Source organism: Alosa alosa, chromosome 12, assembly GCF_017589495.1.
Source record: "Alosa alosa isolate M-15738 ecotype Scorff River chromosome 12, AALO_Geno_1.1, whole genome shotgun sequence".
Taxonomy (NCBI): domain Eukaryota; kingdom Metazoa; phylum Chordata; class Actinopteri; order Clupeiformes; family Clupeidae; genus Alosa; species Alosa alosa.
This window is the reverse complement of record NC_063200.1, coordinates 7,743,411-7,762,748: the sequence shown is the minus strand read 5'-3', so window position 1 is coordinate 7,762,748 and position 19,338 is coordinate 7,743,411. Positions and strand designations below refer to the sequence as shown.

At 39.8% G+C, this 19,338-nt stretch overlaps 3 protein-coding genes across 6 annotated transcripts; all 3 read right to left on the bottom strand.

Moving 5' to 3' along the window:
* Positions 1-265: 265 nt before the first annotated feature.
* On the bottom strand, positions 266-3,158 carry LOC125305171 (testis-expressed protein 26-like). Its single transcript, XM_048259804.1, has 7 exons — positions 3,002-3,158; positions 2,764-2,845; positions 2,504-2,666; positions 2,262-2,412; positions 986-1,159; positions 730-891; positions 266-522 (listed from the first exon to the last, which is right to left on the bottom strand). Exons 1-7 carry the CDS (start codon positions 3,012-3,014, stop codon positions 398-400), a joined length of 870 nt encoding a protein of 289 aa, XP_048115761.1. The 5' UTR covers positions 3,015-3,158; the 3' UTR covers positions 266-397.
* Positions 3,159-3,374: 216 nt separating this feature from the next.
* LOC125304360 (UDP-glucuronosyltransferase 2B15-like) lies at positions 3,375-9,693 on the bottom strand. Of its 2 annotated transcripts, XM_048258554.1 has the most exons (6): positions 8,819-9,693; positions 6,816-6,964; positions 5,889-6,020; positions 5,519-5,606; positions 5,207-5,426; positions 3,375-4,144 (listed from the first exon to the last, which is right to left on the bottom strand). In XM_048258554.1, the coding sequence occupies exons 1-6, from the start codon at positions 9,552-9,554 to the stop codon at positions 3,862-3,864; spliced, it is 1,608 nt and encodes a 535-aa protein (XP_048114511.1). In that variant the 5' UTR covers positions 9,555-9,693; the 3' UTR covers positions 3,375-3,861. The 2 variants fall into 2 exon arrangements, with proteins under 2 accessions (XP_048114511.1, XP_048114512.1); XM_048258555.1 differs by lacking the exon at positions 8,819-9,693 and having other exon boundaries at positions 6,811-6,859.
* A 3,183-nt stretch (positions 9,694-12,876) lies between these two features.
* Positions 12,877-18,801, bottom strand: LOC125304359 (UDP-glucuronosyltransferase 2B17-like). 3 transcript variants are annotated; one of them, XM_048258553.1, is made up of 7 exons: positions 18,426-18,801; positions 16,765-17,183; positions 16,350-16,498; positions 15,643-15,774; positions 14,130-14,217; positions 13,818-14,037; positions 12,877-13,205 (listed from the first exon to the last, which is right to left on the bottom strand). In XM_048258553.1, the coding sequence occupies exons 1-7, from the start codon at positions 18,710-18,712 to the stop codon at positions 12,923-12,925; spliced, it is 1,578 nt and encodes a 525-aa protein (XP_048114510.1). In that variant the 5' UTR covers positions 18,713-18,801; the 3' UTR covers positions 12,877-12,922. The 3 variants fall into 3 exon arrangements, with proteins under 3 accessions (XP_048114510.1, XP_048114509.1, XP_048114508.1); XM_048258552.1 differs by lacking the exon at positions 16,765-17,183 and having other exon boundaries at positions 18,004-18,801; XM_048258551.1 differs by lacking the exon at positions 18,426-18,801 and having other exon boundaries at positions 16,765-17,940.
* Positions 18,802-19,338: the final 537 nt, after the last annotated feature.

Below are 19,338 nucleotides of genomic sequence, written 5' to 3'. Positions count from 1 at the left end.
AAGCTGGGATTCCCTTGAGGAATGGAACGGAACTCTCACTTAAATTATCGAGATTTATCTAAATAAGTCAGGATTTGCATTTAGCTTGCTTGATGGAATACCCCCCTGATTCCCTGAACTGTAAACAAACAGTATTTAGTAATCCGTCCCCCAAACCATTCCAAAACACTGTGTGAGGTTGCTCACTCGCTGTCCGGTGTGTTTTGTTTGGTGTTCAGCTCAAATATGAGATTACACAAACGTAGAGAGTGAGAGGACTCAGTAATTTAACTGGTCTTATTACTTTATTTTCTCATGGATGAAGACCACAAATGCTAGCTTGTGTATGTATGCTCATAAACGAGCACACAGACATTGTCCATGTGGGTCACTTTAATATGAGGGGGTCATGCAACATTCACAGGGGCCCTGCCCAAGCTGACAACCAGTCTGGCTTACAAGGAGAGTGTGGGGAACGGCTTCCTTTCTTTACCTGAGAACGACGAGAGGTCATGAGCAGAAAAGCATCAACAGCATCCTTATCTGTGTGAAACAGAAACAGAATGAAAACGTCTCAGACAAACATTCAGTCATTCATCTGAAATATAAATCTAAAAATAGAGTACTAATTATACACATTCAAATTGTTACATTATTAAATCTCCAAAATGGCCTTTATTACCTATTCTCTATGACAGTAAAGGAAATAGGAATTATTTCTTTTGCATTTTTGTATTACACAAACCTCACCTTTTTGAGGAAGATGTTGATAGAGCTGCTTCAACTCCTGTGGCTGAAGGGATCTGAGTACTTCTGAAATGTCAGTGGTCTTTCCCCCAAAGTGCATGTCATAACTTGTCAGCTGCTTCCTGGTCTCCTGGTTCCTAATGTGACTGTGAACCACCGTGGGGACTGAAAGAGGACGGAATGCTGCTGTGTTCAGCTGACACACAAACCCATAGTGGCTACTGCTGAAATGCCTCCATTAACCATGTCTCTGCCTTACCTATTCCTTTTGGGGCAACTCCATGGAGTGCATTGCATCCATAACGAGTCGTATTGCCTTGGAGGTCAGGCTTGTTTGACGGCTTGGAGTAATTGTGGCGCATCTCTGTGTCAATGGTGTAAGAGACCATTTTCTCTAAGCTCAGAGGTTTCAGTTTAGTGGGTTTCTGGACACCTGCAATTAAAACACTAATGTAAATCTACTTTACATACAACTATTCGCTTCATGTTATCTTTAAGTGTTAAATGTGAATTGGTAGGAGCAGGCTTCACTCTTTTTTGTTTTTAACCAGGTAATCAGAAAGGAGAATGAAAAGAAAATAGTTCAATGTTTAACAATTTAGTGTAAAAAGCCTCAATGTTGTACCATGTTTTCTTTAAAAATACATTTACTTAATCACATTGATATATCTGCTTCTTAATTGCTCCTGAGAACTCTATCTATCTTGTTTCTGAGGAACTCTATCTAATTATCTGTGGTAATTGTGACACTTTGTAAATGTCCATACATTGAGCTACTTCCACATACTGTAGATTTTCAAGTTCCTTCTAGCTATCCCACATATAATTTTAGTCTTTTGAAAACAACCTTCCCTTCCTTAATATCTTCAGCCCGATTATATACCTGAAAACATAATGATTAATACCATGCATACAAAAAACATGTTTATGATACCCTTAATGTCACTCTCTTTGCATTTTTTTTTTCTCCAAATCTAAGGCCTTGTACATAATCGATGAGCATGCCATAGCCTAAATTTAATGTTTCAGTCATACTGAGAACATGTTAGTCTTCCATCCCACAGTTTGGGCTGGCTATGAATAACACTTTTCAAGATATTGATGCCAAAACATTGCTCAATGTTTTTCAAGCTGTTAGGCTGAAGTAATATCAAGGGCTGAAAAATAGAATTGATTTGAACAGAAACATTTTACAAGCCTTGATTTTGGGACCCTTTCATGATATAGACATGGTTTGAACAACATCTGAGAAGATGCAGCAACAACCTTTTTTACATTTTTATTCTATGAAGTATATTCTGTGTGTAGGCAAATTGTGATGTCATGGAGAATTGTAAGCAATTAAAAACAAAATATATATACAAATCAGATAGATAGATAGATAGATAGGGATGCCCAAGTATCAGTCACTTGCCTTCATATATATATACGTATTATATTATATTATATTATATTATATATATATATATATATATATATATATATATATATATATAATATAATATAATATAATATAATATATATACAAATCATACCTTGAGGGATGCCCAAGTAGTCAGTGCGATACGTAGAGCGATACTGGGCAGAAAGAGCATCAGTTATCTGCTGCTCAGAGGGGAGGCTTGTCCCAGGCTTTCCATTATAAGCAGACCATAGCCCTCTGGACAGCCGCCATACCATGAAAGACTAGGAAATAGCATCAGAATGCTAGAGTTACTGCAGAGGCATCCATGCACATTTATTGCTATAGGCTACCAGGCTGGTAAAGGCTACACACCTCACTCGGGTGGGGATTGTTTCTTCTGTTGCCAGAAACTGTTCCAGTTATGCAAGCAGGTTTGGACGTTGGTTTCCAACTGAACTCCTCATTGTACACAGTTTTTGTATCCACAGGCTTATCAAGTGTATATGGATTTCTGTGAACCTTTGAAGTTGAAGTGCTAATATGTTGGAGAAAAAAACAACAACCGAGAGATGGGAGGCATAATTCGAATTTAAGAATTCTAAATGTTTTGCATAGCCTTTACATGTGCCTACCCGTAAACGGGCTCTGAAGAGTTGGGTCGGTAAACAAAGTCACGTCTGTGAGATGTCTGGTATGGATCCCACTGCTTTGCATCTTTAAAAAAAATATAGCAGCCTAGTTATGTCTGAGTTTAATATTAGGCTAGATAATGATGACACATAAGAACCGACAAATGCTACCTTGCATAAAAAGAAAAAACATTTTGTCGCCGTCTAGAGGCGTACAGTTGGTGCTGTCCTTTCAACCTACCTGAATGGTCCATGGTTACTTAGGGTCAGGGGAAACTCCTGGGACTAACCTACATTTCGTCCTTCCTCTCTACTGCTGTGTGTCCTCTACCATGTCCTCCCAAGACGTTCGGAAAAAGGTTCGGCCCAAACACAGTGCTAATTATGACGCGACGGGTGCGCTCCACTCTACTATGACACACTCGGTGAAGTCCACAGGGGCTATTAGTATTCCAGAATCTTTGCCTAGGAACTTTCAAGCACCGGTTGTTAGGAGACTAGGCTACAACAACACAGGCTTTGTGTTGATTGATAGCTGGGGGGCGGGAGGATAGAAAATAAATAGGTCATTTTGCTTTACAAACCTTTATTTGCTTTTGACACATACACACATTTTAAGTTTCGAATAGGCAATATTACCCTATATTGTCTTAAGAAGCACTATCCGTAGGCTACATTATATTTTAGCTGAATGTTGCCTAGGCCTACTTAATTTAATTGAATGCTTGAATTATTGTAAACTAAAAAAAGGTCTAAAGACAACAAAAGGAACAGAAATATATTTAAAATGTGTAGGTTGAAACTTTCAGATGCACAGTTGACAGATGCAAAGGCTTAGGCCTACATAGGCAAAATCCGTGAGTAAGCTCAATGGCGCTGGCTATTATGTTCTGAACAGATCCAATAAGCTATGTTTCACATGCACATTCACTGTCATCCATTTTATAGGCTATCATACATACATAAGAATTTTTTTTTTATGATTTTAAAATGAACCACAAATACAATCCATATCACACATTAGTTGGATGATGTGAAATAAACAAAGTTACAGTGCATATTTTTTCACAATGAAGAGTTTAATACATTAATTTCATAAGCTCACACTGTTTTCTTTTTTACCACACTTTTCATAAAGCACCTCCTGAAGCAGAAGCAACATGATTTTACCACAATAAAAATGAACAGTCCCACTGTGGCAAGCAGGAATATAATAACATCCAGACAGTGGTACTGGTACCAGCTGAGGTTGTGGGCCTGGACGCGCAGGTGCTTCGCTCCTTTATTGCGCATGACAAACTCGATCCAGAACACAGCTTCATCCAAAGGTTTCATTGGCTGGTCATGGTGAATCCTGGAGAGCCTCATGATGCTTTCATTATATCTAGGGTAAAACAGAATACGCAATACATGGTATGTTAGGAAGAGTCATAAGCTTAGGCATACATTTTAAATAACAGCAATGCTGCACAACTTGTGAAATCAGGGAAACCTTGAATGAGTTTAATGCTCAACGCTTCAAGTTTATAATGCCAACATATGGCACTACAGATTTATTCAACGTAATTATGTAAAACATAATTGATCATAATAATTAAAAAAAATATTTTATTTTTTATTTTATTTTATTATTTTATTAATATTAATAATAAAAAAAAAACGGGCAAAGTACAAAGTATATCAAAATGACTTTTTTTAAAACTATATAGCATTGTGTGGCATGTGGGAGCATTAAGCTGACTCATCAAAGTTAACCATGATTAAATTGGCAAATTGATTTAGCCTAGTCATTAAATTAGCTCTAGACTTCAGACTTTCCACTTTGCCCATCATTCAAATTAGGGCCCAGACTGTTGAACTAACATCAACTTTTAAGCAGGATTGCTTGAACTGCACTTCATTTGCAATCAAATGCAATGCGTGTTAGGTCATTTTGTGGTCAATACTCACATTGAACATGAAAGTAATTGTTAGGCCTATAACACCACTACATAATGCAATCATATCTACACAACACACTTGATTCAGTTCATTTTATTATTGTCATAAAGCCTGGGTTTTCCCATGCTGCCTTACGCGCGCAAGTTTATTCACGCTACTAGGCAGCCTGGATTTTATGGACTTCGTTTTCACCTCAACGAACCAATCACAGAACGGAAGGAGGGCAGCAAGACGATGACGACACACCGAAACTGTTATGAGCTACGTACAGACGCATTTGATAGACATTCGTAGCGCCCAATCAATGGCTCTGGGCATTCGTAAACCACGTCTCATATACGAGAAAATGAATGTCTAGTTCCCAGACCCCATCTCAATGAGATGAGGTCTGACGTTAGCCAGGCTAATTGTCATATGACTAAGCAAAACTGTCAAATGATATTTCCTGTTTATCTAAGTCAATTAGATAATAAATATAAACAACTACAAGCAGAGAGTAGCTTACGATGGGTCATTTATCACTGTGTTGAGGGCATCCACAAGATCTTTACTTTCCAGTTTGTTGAAATCCAGAATGACAGCTGCTCCTTTCACCTTCATAATGTGAAGATTATCAGGCTGGTCACCAAACAGAGGAATGCCCACCATGGGCACTCCATGATAGATAGCCTCATAGAGCCCATTGGTGCCACCATGGGTTATGAAGGCTTTGGTCTTGGGATGGCCTTTCCAAGATAACAACATAGTGGACAGATTATTACAACAATCTCCGATCAACAAAATTTGTCTTCATAAGAGGTGTAACCTAAGGATTTACCTAGAAGGTCATTTTGGGGAAGCCAGTCATAAAGTCTTATATTGGGTGCCAGTGTCTCTGGTTTAGTCCCACTGTACCTCCATAATACCTAATAAAGTGTAACATACACACACACACACACACACACGCACACGCACACACACAGTGACTCCACATGGTCTAATGTGATTCAGATTTTCAAGGTTATGTAATAACTATAGTGCATAATGAAGCATATTTGAATATATCAAGATATAGAACTACAGTAGAAAGTAACATGTGAAAGGTGCATACAACATTAAATTACATTACATTACATTTGGCTGACACATTTTTAACCAAAGCGACTAACAATTATTATACTATTATACAAATATAAATATCCATTAACCTTTTGAGGTATCTGTCCAAGTGCAAAGGCTATTATGTTCGCTTTGTCCATCGTAATATTCTTGACCATGGATCCCAGTGAGAAAACCACAATACCGTCATCCCCGGAACTTTGAGCAAAGTCCTCCATATCCTAAGATACCATAGATATTAAGTATTCGCCAAACTTCATAAAATGAAAGAACTGCAGAATCAGATATTTTTACAGATAAAACAGATTAATTTACAAATTTATCACTCTGCTTTCTTTTAGAGGTTATTTACAAATATATATATATATATATATATATATATATATATATATTATGGCTGTCAAAATAACTGATTAATTTCGATTAATTAATTTGAGAAAAAATAACTGATTAAAAGAAATAACGCAGATTAATCGATTCTGTATGACCTTTGATCCCGAGCCGTTGTAGTCAGTAACCATTAGACTGTAAAATGAAGAAGAGAGAAGAAAATGTGCTGCCTAGATCATTGATTGGAACATTTACTTTTCAAAAACGGCTTGATGGTGTTGATAAAAATAAAGTCCTCTGCAATATGTGATAAAAAAAAATTCTTCCCGAAGCACTTTTGAATTTATTTCCTCAGCATATTAGGTCACATCATAGATTATTATGGCCATTATTAAAATAATAATAAAAGATTTGTTGAACTTTTTATGTCACTAATGCTGATTATTCAATGATTCATTTGAATTTAAATATTTAAAATACTTTCACAGCAAAAATCATATATGCGATTAATTTAGATTAATTAATCACAGAGTATGTAATTAATTAGATTATTTTTTTAAATTGATTGACAGCCCTAATATATATATATACACACACATTATATAAACACATTGCTTCATCTCTAAAAGATATATAAATTAAAATAAAAAATAACAAATATAAATTAAAAAAGAATCTGACCTCACCTCTGGTAGAGGCTTAGCTGGCTTGCAGTGATACCCTCCAATAAATTTGAAATTGGGGAGAAGAGGTCGTGGGTACTCAAAATCCCAGTAGGTCCGGATCAACCAAATATCAGCTTTACTAGCAACATCACAAAATTCAGTTGGCTTACCTAAGAGAAGATATCAAAATAAATTGATATTGAAAATTACTTTTTTTGGAAAGAGCAAGTGAAGAACAGAGAGAAGGTCTAGTAGTGGTAGTCAAGCAGTGGTGTAGACAAGACGGTGGCAATAGAAGAAGAAAGAGCAAGCTATGCCTTCAACAAGGATCCCAAGAATTTAAGTCTGAGAAGTCAGTATTCACTAAGGAGAAAACAGGAGGTTTGAGAGTTGAAAGAAGTGACCTTGAGGAGTAAATAGTGTGAAAAGTGTAAATAGAATGTGTAAATTTCCACCAAAAAATTAATAAGAAATCCCTGATTGGTTTGGCTGGACAAAGTTGATGCAGAGTCTACACCTATTACCATGCTAGGGTTGGAAACATTTCTCAGTACAGACTACCCAGACTGACTCTACAAAGTGAGTGTATCTGGTGAAACCAGGCAAAGGATGCCAGAATTTTTGGATATTTGGACAGTAGCATGATTTGGCATCAGATTCAGACGACAAGGACACAAAGCAGAGATATCCAAGTGGTCTTTATGAATCTTGCAAATGGTTTTGGATCTGTGCCTTGTGGAAGGCATTCAATTATTCTAAGGTCTCTGTGAAGATTTCGGCGTTAGTGTTAGGGCATATTTGGAGGACACATTCAGTTGTGGATGTGAACTAGCCTGGGTGTTCCCATGCTGCCTTGCGCGCGATTTGATTCACGCTGCTGAGGCAGCCTGGAGACCATGGAGCAAATTTTCGCCTGAGATAGGGGACCAATCACAGAACAAGGGGGAAAGCAAGACGATGATGAGCTATGCACAGATGCATTTGATCACATCCGTGGCACCCAATAAACGGATCTGGGCAATATGAGAAAATTATCGTTTGGTTCCCAGACCACGTCTCATTGAGAAGTGGTGGCGCTAGCCAGGCTAGATGTGAACCATTAAGGCATTAAATTCCTTTAGAAGTCACTTATGATGTTCTTCAAAATCCACAGAACCTCAGTCATGGGTTGGTGCAGGCATAAGCTGTAAGCTATGGATCATGGCCTGCAAAATGGAGTGTGAGTGCATTGTCAGACTTTATTGAGCTAACTATTCCCTTTGAAGAGGATGCCTTTGAAAAAGTATATAGAAGTGAACAGGTTGGCAAGCACACACAAGACCAGTGGAGAGATGTTAAAGACTTTGTCACAAAGTCAGCCACCACACTTTTGTGGGATGTTGGTTTATAAGGGATGGTCACTGAAAGGAGTTGTAAAGGAGTAATGTCATGTTGTAACCTGAATTGACGCTGAGATTTTGAAATGTTGTCATGGATTTCTGGAGTGGCAGTTTGGTGCCTGCATCAAGGGTTTGCGTTTAGGCTGATAAATGTTGCTGATCAGAAACAGCCACAGCAACAAAGAGGAATGACTGAAGAACTGGTTGGCATTCCCTGGTGCCTGCATGTGGTCCCATGAAAGAAGACCATTATGAATCCTGGGTACAACATGTGTGTTTGCCGCCAAGTTGCCAACTGTGCATTGTTGGTGTCCCCTGCATCATGTTGTGTAATTTTAAATAGGCTTGGTCATTGATTGGCCTATACAGTAGGCAATAAGGAATGTAACACTGTCGTGTATACCTGAACAATTACCCAAATCAGTACACAAACAGTCAGAATAGATCAGATAATTATCCCAACAAAACCAGCAACAGCAGTAGGCCTATGAATTAAGCACATTAATGACATTAATGACACATCAGATCAGAAACTCAAGTCCCACAGTCACATCAAGAACATTCAGTGAGTTTTACAGAGTGGGCAAGAAATCATGAAATTATTCAATTAAATCTATTGAAAATGTATTTCCATATGGCACTTACCTCTGATTTCACTTAGATATTTATTTCTAGTCAGCTTGATGTATAGATAGAAAGATGCAGTGTGAAAGCCATACATTAAAAAATTCTGCAACCTTTCCATGAAGTCCATGCGGTCTGTCAACTGCCCAGGGAGAGCAGGTACATAAGATGGGGGTGTTGGCAATTGACCACACTCCCTTTCAGCCACATACCCAAAAGTAAGTCTCAGTGACAGAACGAATGGCACGCCCAGTATATCTGCCAAGATTTCACCACAGGGCATGATAGGGTCGGACAGAATCACCTCGAAGTTCGACTGTCTTAGAGTATCCATAAGCGCCTCATTACGTAGAATGCCATCACAGATTATGTTGTTATGAGAACTGAGACGGTCCATCATTGCTAACATGTCCAAAATAATCTGGAGTTTTGAAGCAGATGGATACATCTGTATTTCAACAAATTCAATCCACATGGCATGCACTTCGTGTTTCTCCAGAGGGACTTGGAAAATTGTGAAGTTTATACGCTCGTCCTGAAATGATTTCACAGAAGGCGAGGCTGAGTGGACCAATACTGTAACGCTGTGGTTCCGTTCAGCAAGCTCCTCCACAATAATGCGCATGTGGTGCCAATGGCTATACTCCCACGGCAATATCAAAGCTTTGCCACTCTCAACGCAAACAGGAACTGTAAGCAAAAGAGACACAATCGAAGAAATAATTGCGCAGTGGTGAAGTTTTGCTGGTGTTACCATTTTAAACGGTGATTTTGTCTAAAGCCACAGCCAGGAAGTCCATTCAGTCAACTATTGATCAAAGTAGCCAAATAGCCTAACATCTAGTCACAGACAGCGGTAGAATTACAGACAAAGGCTACTCAAATTAAAATACGAAGTTCAGATAAGAAGACGCAAACAAGACGAGCAAACATCAACACAAGTGATTCTCAGAGATGAATAGCCTTGATATGCGAGTGTGCCGGGACCGTCTACAAATGGCAAAACGTAAAAGACCCTGTAGGCTGCCAACTGCACTTTTTAAATGTCAAAAGAGCGAATTTCCTGCAGTTCATATGCATTCATGCAAAACATGGAAAATTGCATTGCACTGCACTCTACTACAGAAATGTATTTGGACGGCAGTATTTAGGACATGAAACTGCATTGTACTGCCTAAGTATTGTTTTGTAAGGGGTGTACTGGCTATTCACATAGCTTAATCGCAAATATCGTAAATCCCTGAATGGCCTGGCACCAGCCTACATCACTGATCTCATTCACCACCACTCTGCCCCCAGGTCCCTTAGATCCTGCAATAATACAGTATGGGTCCTTTACACATTCCACGGACCAGGCTTAAGCTAAGAGATGATAGAGCTTTTGCGGTGGCTGTGCCACGCCTCTGGAATCAGCTGCCACCTTCCATTAGAAATGCTCCCTCCATCGATAGTTTTAAATCTAGGCTTAAAACATACTTCTTCACCTTAGCAATTCACCAATCTTGAATTTCCCCTTGGGGATCAATAAGGTATCTATCGTCATTGAATCATTGAAATGCAATCCATTCCTGAGTACAGACTACACGCCAATTTCTGTAATCAGTAACATAATCCATTGAATTACAAAAATAATGTAACATAATCTAAATACTTTTGACAAAATTTAAATACATTAAATAAGAAAAACACTGGCAAAAAATGTTCCACCAATATTCCTTTTCTTTTTCACTTTAAAGCAACACAATATAGTTATTTTTTACCTTAAAATAATGGCGTCAAGTTCATTTCAATGCTACACTGACTTATGTCACATTCCGTGTCCATTCACTCCAAATTGGGTCTATCTTAATTTTCCGACTATTAACTACACTGTATATTGACTGCATGATGTAAAGCTATGTTATGTATTGAAAGACATAATCAGGGGTAGCCATGGCCTTCTGGTTAGGGCTTCAGGCTTGAAACTGAAGGGTTGCCAGTTCAATCCCTGACCAGTAGGAAAAATGTGGGTGGCGGAAGTGGTTGAGCACTGCTGTCCCATGCCCACATCCACGGCTGAAGTGCCCTAGAGCAATGCACCTAACACCTTACTGCTCCCCGGGCTCCACTGTAGCAAGGCAGCTCATTGCTCCAGGTTAGTGTGTACTTCACCTCACTGTGTGTTCACTGTGTGTTCACTGTGTGTTCACAGATGGGATGGGATAAATGCAGAGAACAAATTACTTGTATAAAACTGATTTACATTTACTGATTTACATTTACATCAAAATGTAATCAAGTAATCTTAGACTATGTAACTTTAATCTGATTTCACATTTCTTTTAATGTAATCTGGTCTGATTATAGGTTTTTGTCTTTAGTAATTTGTAATCCAGAATACTTGTAATCAATTACTGCCCAACCCTGATTACAGCAAATACAGGAATGCCCATTATTGGTATCTCATAATTAGTCTATTTGGGGGCACTACTGGTTAGCGCTTCAGACTTGTAACCGGAGGGTTGCCGGTTCAAACCCCGACCGGTAGGCCACGGCTGAAGTGCCCTTGAGCAAGGCACCTAACCCCTCACTGCTCCCCGAGCGCCGCTGTTGTTGCAGGCAGCTCACTGCGCCGGGATTAGTGTGTGCTTCACCTCACTGTGTATTCACTGTGTGCAGTGTGTTTCACTAATTCACGGATTGGGATAAATGCAGAGACCAAATTTCCCTCACGGGATCAAAAGAGTATATATACTTATATGTATACTTACTTATATTTATACTTACTTATGGCCCCAAATTTAGATACTGTGCAAAATGCAAAGTCAGTCTATTTATGTGGAATTAGACATCTTTTAACTGACCTATTGCTGTTTGTGCTTAGGTTATGGTATTACATTTGCAAATAGATCTTTTGTGTGTGTGATGATGGTAGTTGAGTGACCTCTGTCCACCAGCTTAAAGGAACAGCTTGCAGTGAAATGTTTCGGGTGAAATGTTGTTGATATTTGGGCTTGACAACCAATCAAAATACATCTCCCCTCCATTTTCTTTCAGTTTCCTATACAGTGCTAGGACTGTGTATGAACACCAGTTCTTTGCACCCTGCATACGGAGAAAAAAGGACTTCCTTCCAAGCAGACCAGCCCACAATCCAAAACAGGAGTTATATTATATAGTTACCGCCATGCAATAACAATGTCACTTATTTAGCTTTGCACCTGGATCATGGTATTATTAACATGTCTAGACATATACAGGTTGGGAAACGTAATTCACTGGAGAAAGCTGTCTCATTAAGATAATTCATTACTAATCTCATTTTGTTACAGCCTGTAAAGATGGGATGTAGGCAACAAGCTCAAACAGGGACTTGGTCCAGAGGTTTCCAAGCAGAGGAAAGGCGATAAACTCTCTGTAGGTTAACTGAAATAGGAAGTGTTAGGCACCAATTTAACACTATGAGCATGAATACGTAACTACCAGCAACATCCAAAATTGGACAAAAAAATCGATGTCCCCTTTGAGCTTTGAGGCAGCTCTTGAGACCAAACTGCAGTCTCATCCCCTGTGATGGGGCTCTCTCCTCTGCTGCACCGGGAGTGTGACTCAGCAGGATTGGCTTCTCTTACTTGTTTGATTCTGTCTCACTCTAATCAGACAGTGACATGGCCAGAAATGCGCTCCACGACTGGATTTCAGACCACTTGTGAAGATGAAGATCTTGCTACTGTTATCTCTTGTATGTTGTACACACAACAGGCAGGAAGTAGCATTCACGATATACACACAATTTTTTGATGATGGTGTTTCACCTGTTCTTTTTATTTGTTCAAAGCAAGTATGTAAACTTTCTTGTTGTGTTTCACCTGTTCATTTTATTTTTTTAAAACAAATGTGTAGGATATTCTATGAAAAGTGTCCTATACATATAGACTTTCACTTGCATATAAATATCATCTAAAAATGTCATGATTTTTTAATCAAGCATTGATTTCATACAAATACAAATTCATACACCCCTTCCACTCGATTACTTGCATGTGTACTTGCAGTGTTGGATATAATCCAAGAGGTATTCATATACAGTACAGTGAATATTATTTTTTTCCATGGTAAAAACTTTAATCCATATTTTTTAAAATGTTACTCTGTTTTCTTTTTTAGGATACTTTTCCCAAAGCACTTCCTGAAGCAGAAGCAACATGATTTTACCACAATAAAAATGAACAGTCCCACTATTGCAAGCAGGAATATAATAACATCCAGACTGTGGTACTGATACCAGCTGAGGTTGTGGGCCTGGACACGCAGGTGCTTCGCTCCTTTATTGCGCATGACAAACTCAATCCAGAACACGGCCTCATCCAAAGGTTTCATTGGCTGGTCATGGTGAATCCTGGAGAGCCTCACAATGCTTTCCTTATATCTAAAATCAAACAGAATGGCAATTGTCAGCAATGGGCATCAACAAAATTACATCATACCACAGCCTCCACGGTGTTTCTAAACTACAAAAACACATTTACTGTAGTAATGTCCACCATGAGGGTTCATGCTTAAAAGTCAGGTAGCTTAGTCATTTGCTTAAAATAATGCAGCCATGTTGCAAAACAAGAAAGGGAATCCTTGAAGTTCAAGGGTCTTAATTTATTAGGTGGGCAAAGTGAAAAGCCTGTCAGCGATCAAGTTCTTTTGCATGAACTACAGCTATCATGCGCCATATTGGAGCACTGAGCTGACTCATTAATGTTCAATGTCTTGCCCATGATGTTAAACTAGCAAACTGATTTTGTCTAGTTATTAAATTAGACAAAATCAGTTAGAAGTTAGATTTAAGACTTTACACTTTGCCAATCATTCAAATTAGGACCCAAAATGTTACCATCTCAACTAAACACTACACATATGAATTATGTAAAACAACTCAACTAAAGCAAAATTACCTGTACTCTGTCTCAGAGTACAAGATACATTATCTAGACTATAACCTCCTGCATGCAATGTTTTCATAAACCAATGTAGACAGAGAGTGACTTACGAGGGATCATTTATCACTGTGTTGAGAGCAGCCACTAAATCTTTACTTTCTAGTTTGTTGAAATCCAGAATGACAGCTGCCCCTTTCACCTTCATGTGGTGCAGATTATCAGGCTGGTCAGCGAACAGGGGGATGCCCACCATGGGCACTCCATGATAGATAGCCTCATAGAGCCCATTGGTGCCACCATGGGTTATGAAGGCTTTGGTTTTGGGATGGCCTTTCCAAGATAACAACATAGTGGACAGATTATTACAACAATCTCCGATCAACAACATTTGTCTTCATAAGAGGTGTAACCTAAGGATTTACCTAGAAGGTCATTTTGAGGAAGCCAGTCATAAAGTCTTGTATTGGGTGCCAGTGTCTCTGGTTTTACACCACTGTACCTCCATAATACCTAAGGAAGGCACACAAAACGTTAAACACATGACATGAGTAATATATAATATAATAATAATAAGTTTATTTTATGTAGCGCTCAAAGCGCATACGTTTATTTTATATAGCGCTCTCAAACCCAAGGTCGCTTTACATAGTAGGAAGGCAGGGAAACACAATAACAAACAAACAAACAATACAACAGAGACAAAGGCAGGGAAATACAATAACAAACAAACAAAACAATACAACAAAGACAAGTTATCTGTAGGAACTATGTGTTGGGTGTGGAGGAGAAGTGATCATTAAACAGAAAGGTCTTGAGATGTGCTTTGAAGAAAGGAAGAGAAGGACAGGCTCGAAGTGGCTGGGGGAGGGAGTTCCAGAGTTTGGGGGCCAAGGCACTGAAGGACCTGCCACCCAGGGTGGAGAGTCTGGAGCGGGGGATAGCCAAGAGGTTTTAGTCAGAGGATCTGAGTGGCGGGAAGGAGTGTAAGGGGTCAGGAGGTCGAGATGTAGGGGGAGCAAGGTTGTGGAGGGCTTTGAAGGTGAGTAGTAGTACTTTGTATTTGATCCGGGACGGAACTGGTAGCCAATGGAGTTGATGGAGAATGGGGGTGATGTGTGCTGATCGTCTGGTATGGGTGAGGAGCCTAGCTGCAGAGTTTTGAATATATTGTAGTCTTTGAAGGGTTTTAGTGGGGAGACCAAGGAAAAGTGAGTTGCAGTAATCTAAACGGGACATAATGAAAGAGTAAACCAAAGTCTGTGCATCACTAGCAGAGAGTAAGGCTCGGAGGCGTGCAATGTTACAGAGGTGAAAAAAAACAATCTTAGTGAGTGATTTGATATGAGGATCAAAGCTAAAGGGTGGAGTCAAGCTGAGCAAGGTTTTTTAACAACAGGGGTGGAGTGGACAGATGAGCCATCAATGTTGAGAGTGAGATAGGGAGATTTGGTGAGGATGCTTTTAGGGCCAATCAGCAGAATTTCGGTTTTGTCTTGTGTTGAGCTTGAGAAAATTGTTTTGCATCCATAATTTTAAGTCAGAGAGGCATTCAGTGAGGGAGTGTGGTGGGGGGTCAGAGGGAGAGGGAGTGGTAAGATAGAGTTGGATGCGAATAATCTGGCCAAGAGGGAGGATGTATATGAGAAAGAGGAGGGGCCCAAGTACAGAACCCTGGGGGACACCACGAGTGACAGGGGACTTGAGGGACTGATGTGGACCAAGTGTTACAAACTGCTTTCTGTTGGTGAGGTATGACTGAAACCATTTGAGGGCTGTGCCAGAAACACCAATAGCAGACAGTCGATACCATCAACCACATTGTGCCTTAAAAATCACAACCCAAGATATTCAAAAGACAGTATGAAGACATTTGAATATCTTAAGTTTCAGTTACAAAGACTGGTGGAAAGTAAAATGTAAAAAATGTCCATCAACCTTTTGAGGTATTTCTCCAAGTGCAGAGGCTATTGTGTTTGCTCTCTCTCCATTGAGGTTGTTGATCATGGATCCCAGTGAGAACACTACAATACCATCATCCCCTGAACTTTGCACAAAAAACTCCATGTCCTAACAAACCATACCATAAAAAAAAACATTAAAACACTTACAGTAATAAATGAATGGGAGCAAGGAGCTTCACAATTAAAGGGACACCAGGCAACGTTTTCATGTTAATTAATCATCTTCGTAAGTCGGTATATGGTTAAATGACTCATTACGGGGCGAATGAAGGCTCTCTCACCCACCCCTACTGCCTGTAGGAAGAATATCCCACTTGCAAGTTAGGTGTATCCTACCCGCCGACCGAAGCAGGATCAGTTTACAGCACAAAGGCAGGCTAACGAAACACTAGAGATTGTTGCAAACGTGTGTATAATGGCAGAGCCGGCGAAGAAGCAGCGAAAACCCTTGACGGAAGACGCAAAGAAAAGGAAAAGAGCTTCAGACTGAGCGAGGGGGAGTTTCGTAGAGAAAAAGCATCAGGCTTGCCTGGTGTAAATACAATTTACATACGAATTTTTCCATATTGAAATAGGGGTGTTCAATTTTCGATATTATTTTTTATGTCACTCTTCTTGAGGAGAAACATTGACATTTTTAACAGTAAAAATCAACAAATAAAAATAAAAAGCTGATCTCACCTCTGGAAGAGGCTTTGCTGGCTTGCAGTGCAGGCCTCCAACAAATTTGAAATTGGGGAGAAGAGGTCGGGGGTACTCAAAATCCCAGTAGGTCCTGATCAACCAAATATCAGCTTTACCAAGGACATCACATAATTCTGTTGGTTTACCTTAAAAAAGACAAAAATCTGTGATGGTTTCTCCTAATTTCTAAACACAGTAATTGGAAATTGAATAGATCAGATAAACCTTCCAGACTAGCTACAGTAGTTGGCCTATTATGGATTATAAACACAAAATGACACTTCAACAGATCAATTTTAGGAAATTCAATTCCCAAAGTAAGAGCAAGGACAAGTCAACCTTATCAGACTAATCAAACATGGAGTCAAAACAGTATACTAATGCAAATACCACCGTTATATGCGCCCCCTACCTCTGATTTCACTTAAATAATTATTCGTAGTCAGCTTGGTGTGCAGGTAAAATATGGCAGTATGGACTCCATACATCAAAACATTTTGCAGCCTTTCCATAAATTCCATATGGTCTGTGAACTGTGTTGGTACAGCAGGTACATATGACGGAGGTGTTGGCAATTGGCCGCATTGCCTCTCAAAAACATAGCCAAATGTGAGTCTCAAGGATAGAATAAACGGTATGTCCAAAGTTTCCGCCAAAACATCACCGCAGGGCATCATAGGATCAAACAGTATAACTTCGAATTTGGCCAGTTTCAATGCATCAATTAACATTGGGTTGCGTAAAATGCCATCACACATGACATAGTTATGAGCAGTGATGCGATTCATCACGGCTATAATTTTAAAAAACATTTGTGGCATGGACGCAGTTCTAGACTGGTACATCCACACATCAACAAACTCATTCCACATGGCGTGCACTTCGTGTTTCTCCAGAGGAACCTGGAAAATTTTAAAATTTACACGCTCGTCCTGAAATGATTTCACAGATGGGGAGGCTGAGTTTACCAATACTGTAATGCTGTGGTTCCGTTCTGCAAGCTCTTCCACAATCATACGCATATTGTGCCAGTGGCTATACTCCCCAGGTAAAATCAAAACATTGCCGCTTTCAACGCAAACACCAACTATGAGTAAGCCTAGAAGAGGTGCAATGGTAGAAGTCATGACGCAGTTATGCGCTTTTGGTGATATAAACATTGTGCTCCGCTGGAAATAAAGCGCATTTACGACGGTGATTAAAACAGAAAAAGCCACGGAAAGTCAGTCCTCTGTGTAACTTTCGTTGGTAAATACTTGTACTGTGGTATGCGTACCGAGGCGTGGCCAAAGTCTACTACAATGTGTGGCCAAATAACATGGAATTGAGATTAGCCCACTTAATTAGTTCGATTTAGTTAGCCCACAGAGCCAATACGAACTATATATCGTCATGCCACCAGCGACTTTGCAATTCCTTTGTAACTCATTGAACTCAACGTTGTTTTTGTTTTTTTTTTTTCAAGTTCAGACTTACGTGTTTGTGTGGGCAAAGGAAATGAGGTGCAAAGCAGAGAAGAGAAAGCACAACAAGATGTGTCAACAAGACAGTTGCAGTTTTTTTGTCATGGATTTTGTCAGCGTCAGTTTTTTTTTTTTATCATGGATTTTTGTTCAACATCTCCAAATATTGTCTGTGTTCTGGAACTCACCAGCCAGTTCAGTATATATTGGGTCCCACTGGAAATATGTATAAACATGGAGCAAAATATCTTGAGATAAATTAAAAAGAAACATTTTCATCCTCTGAGCAAAATCCATCTGGTCTGTGTACTCAAAGCCAACTCCTGGCACATAAGAGGGGGGAGTGGGCAGCTGCCCACACTGTCTCTCCATGGCACTTCCAAAGCTGAAGCGCAGTGTCAACACCAAGGGCACGTCCAGTGTCTGGGCCAGCAGGTCGCCACACATGGAAATGGGGTCAAGGAGCATGACCTCATAGTGCTCCTGCCGTAGCTTCTCAATCAGGCCCTTGTTCGAGAACAGGGCCCTGCACAGTGCATGGTTCTGCTCCGCTCCTCTGTCAACCATCTCTTTGACCTTCAGCGATGCCCTCAGGAAGCTGTCATTAGGCATGTCATACACCCAGTAACTCAGCATCTCTTCGAAATGTTTTGTGATGTCCTCTTTAGTATACGGAACTTGCAAAATCTCAAAGTTGAACCTGGAGGACTTGGTCACAACAGATGGTGTGGCGGAGTGAGTGATAATGGTGACAGAATGGCCTCTGTCCACCAGGCTGTCCAGGATAGTTTTCATGTTGAGCCAGTGGCTGAACTCACCTGGCCACACCAGCACCTTCCCTCCATCACTACATGCAGCTAGACACAGCAGTGAAACCAGCAATGGCAGCACACGCATAGTGGTTCACCGGCAGCTGCTACAACTGGAAAGGAGCTCAAGAAACCGGAGGTAAGCTCCAGTCAGTGAGAATACATGTGATCTAGAAACCGGAGGTAAGCTCCAGTCAGTGAGAATACATGTGATCTAGAAACCGGAGGTAAGCTCCAGTCAGTGAGAATACATGTGATCTAGAGTGGGAGAAAATATGAGCTGCCAACTAGGAAGCCACGCCCAGAATTACGCAACTCCACAAGTGAGTGTTCAACGGTAAAATGCATGTCAGCCAACTCCATTTCCCATAATTTAACAAACACTTGTTGTGGGCTTTTGAGATATTAACTCTATGAACAGTCAAAAAGTAAAAGAAAACAAAATCATAAAAGAAGTTCTGAGGGTGTTTTGAGATGAAGGGGAAGAAGGTATTGCATAAAGCTGCACATTGCCTGTCTTGTCGAGGCATGCTTTGAGTAGAGCTTACATCTTTGAAATTAGACTAAACCTTTCATATTTTATGTTATTTATCCATTCTCACAACAACAACCGCTTCCATGAAGCTAATGATTCAAACTGATAGGTTATCTCTGAATACCCTTTAACACACTGGACTTTGAACTGGCAGTGATAAACCCAAAGAACTGATCTGT

What these genes read in the sequence shown, in the direction of transcription:
- LOC125305171 (XM_048259804.1), bottom strand. An exon ending in CTACTTGGGCATCCCTCAAG is followed by an intron (nt 1,160 to 2,261) that starts GTATGATTTGTA and finishes TTTTAATTGCAG; the next exon opens with GTGTCCAGAAACCCACTAAA. An exon ending in TCAACATCTTCCTCAAAAAG is followed by an intron (nt 523 to 729) that starts GTGAGGTTTGTG and finishes TGTTTCACACAG; the next exon opens with ATAAGGATGCTGTTGATGCT.
- LOC125304360 (XM_048258554.1), bottom strand. Translation starts at nt 9,554, where the DNA reads ATGGTAACACCAGCAAAACTTCACCACTGCGCAATTATTTCTTCGATT. An exon ending in ATATCTAAGTGAAATCAGAG is followed by an intron (nt 6,965 to 8,818) that starts GTAAGTGCCATA and finishes ATCTTCTCTTAG; the next exon opens with GTAAGCCAACTGAATTTTGT. An exon ending in CAGCTAAGCCTCTACCAGAG is followed by an intron (nt 6,021 to 6,815) that starts GTGAGGTCAGAT and finishes ATGGTATCTTAG; the next exon opens with GATATGGAGGACTTTGCTCA.
- LOC125304359 (XM_048258551.1), bottom strand. Translation starts at nt 17,512, where the DNA reads ATGTTTATATCACCAAAAGCGCATAACTGCGTCATGACTTCTACCATT. An exon ending in CAGCAAAGCCTCTTCCAGAG is followed by an intron (nt 15,775 to 16,349) that starts GTGAGATCAGCT and finishes ATGGTTTGTTAG; the next exon opens with GACATGGAGTTTTTTGTGCA. An exon ending in TTGGAGAAATACCTCAAAAG is followed by an intron (nt 14,218 to 15,642) that starts GTTGATGGACAT and finishes TGCCTTCCTTAG; the next exon opens with GTATTATGGAGGTACAGTGG.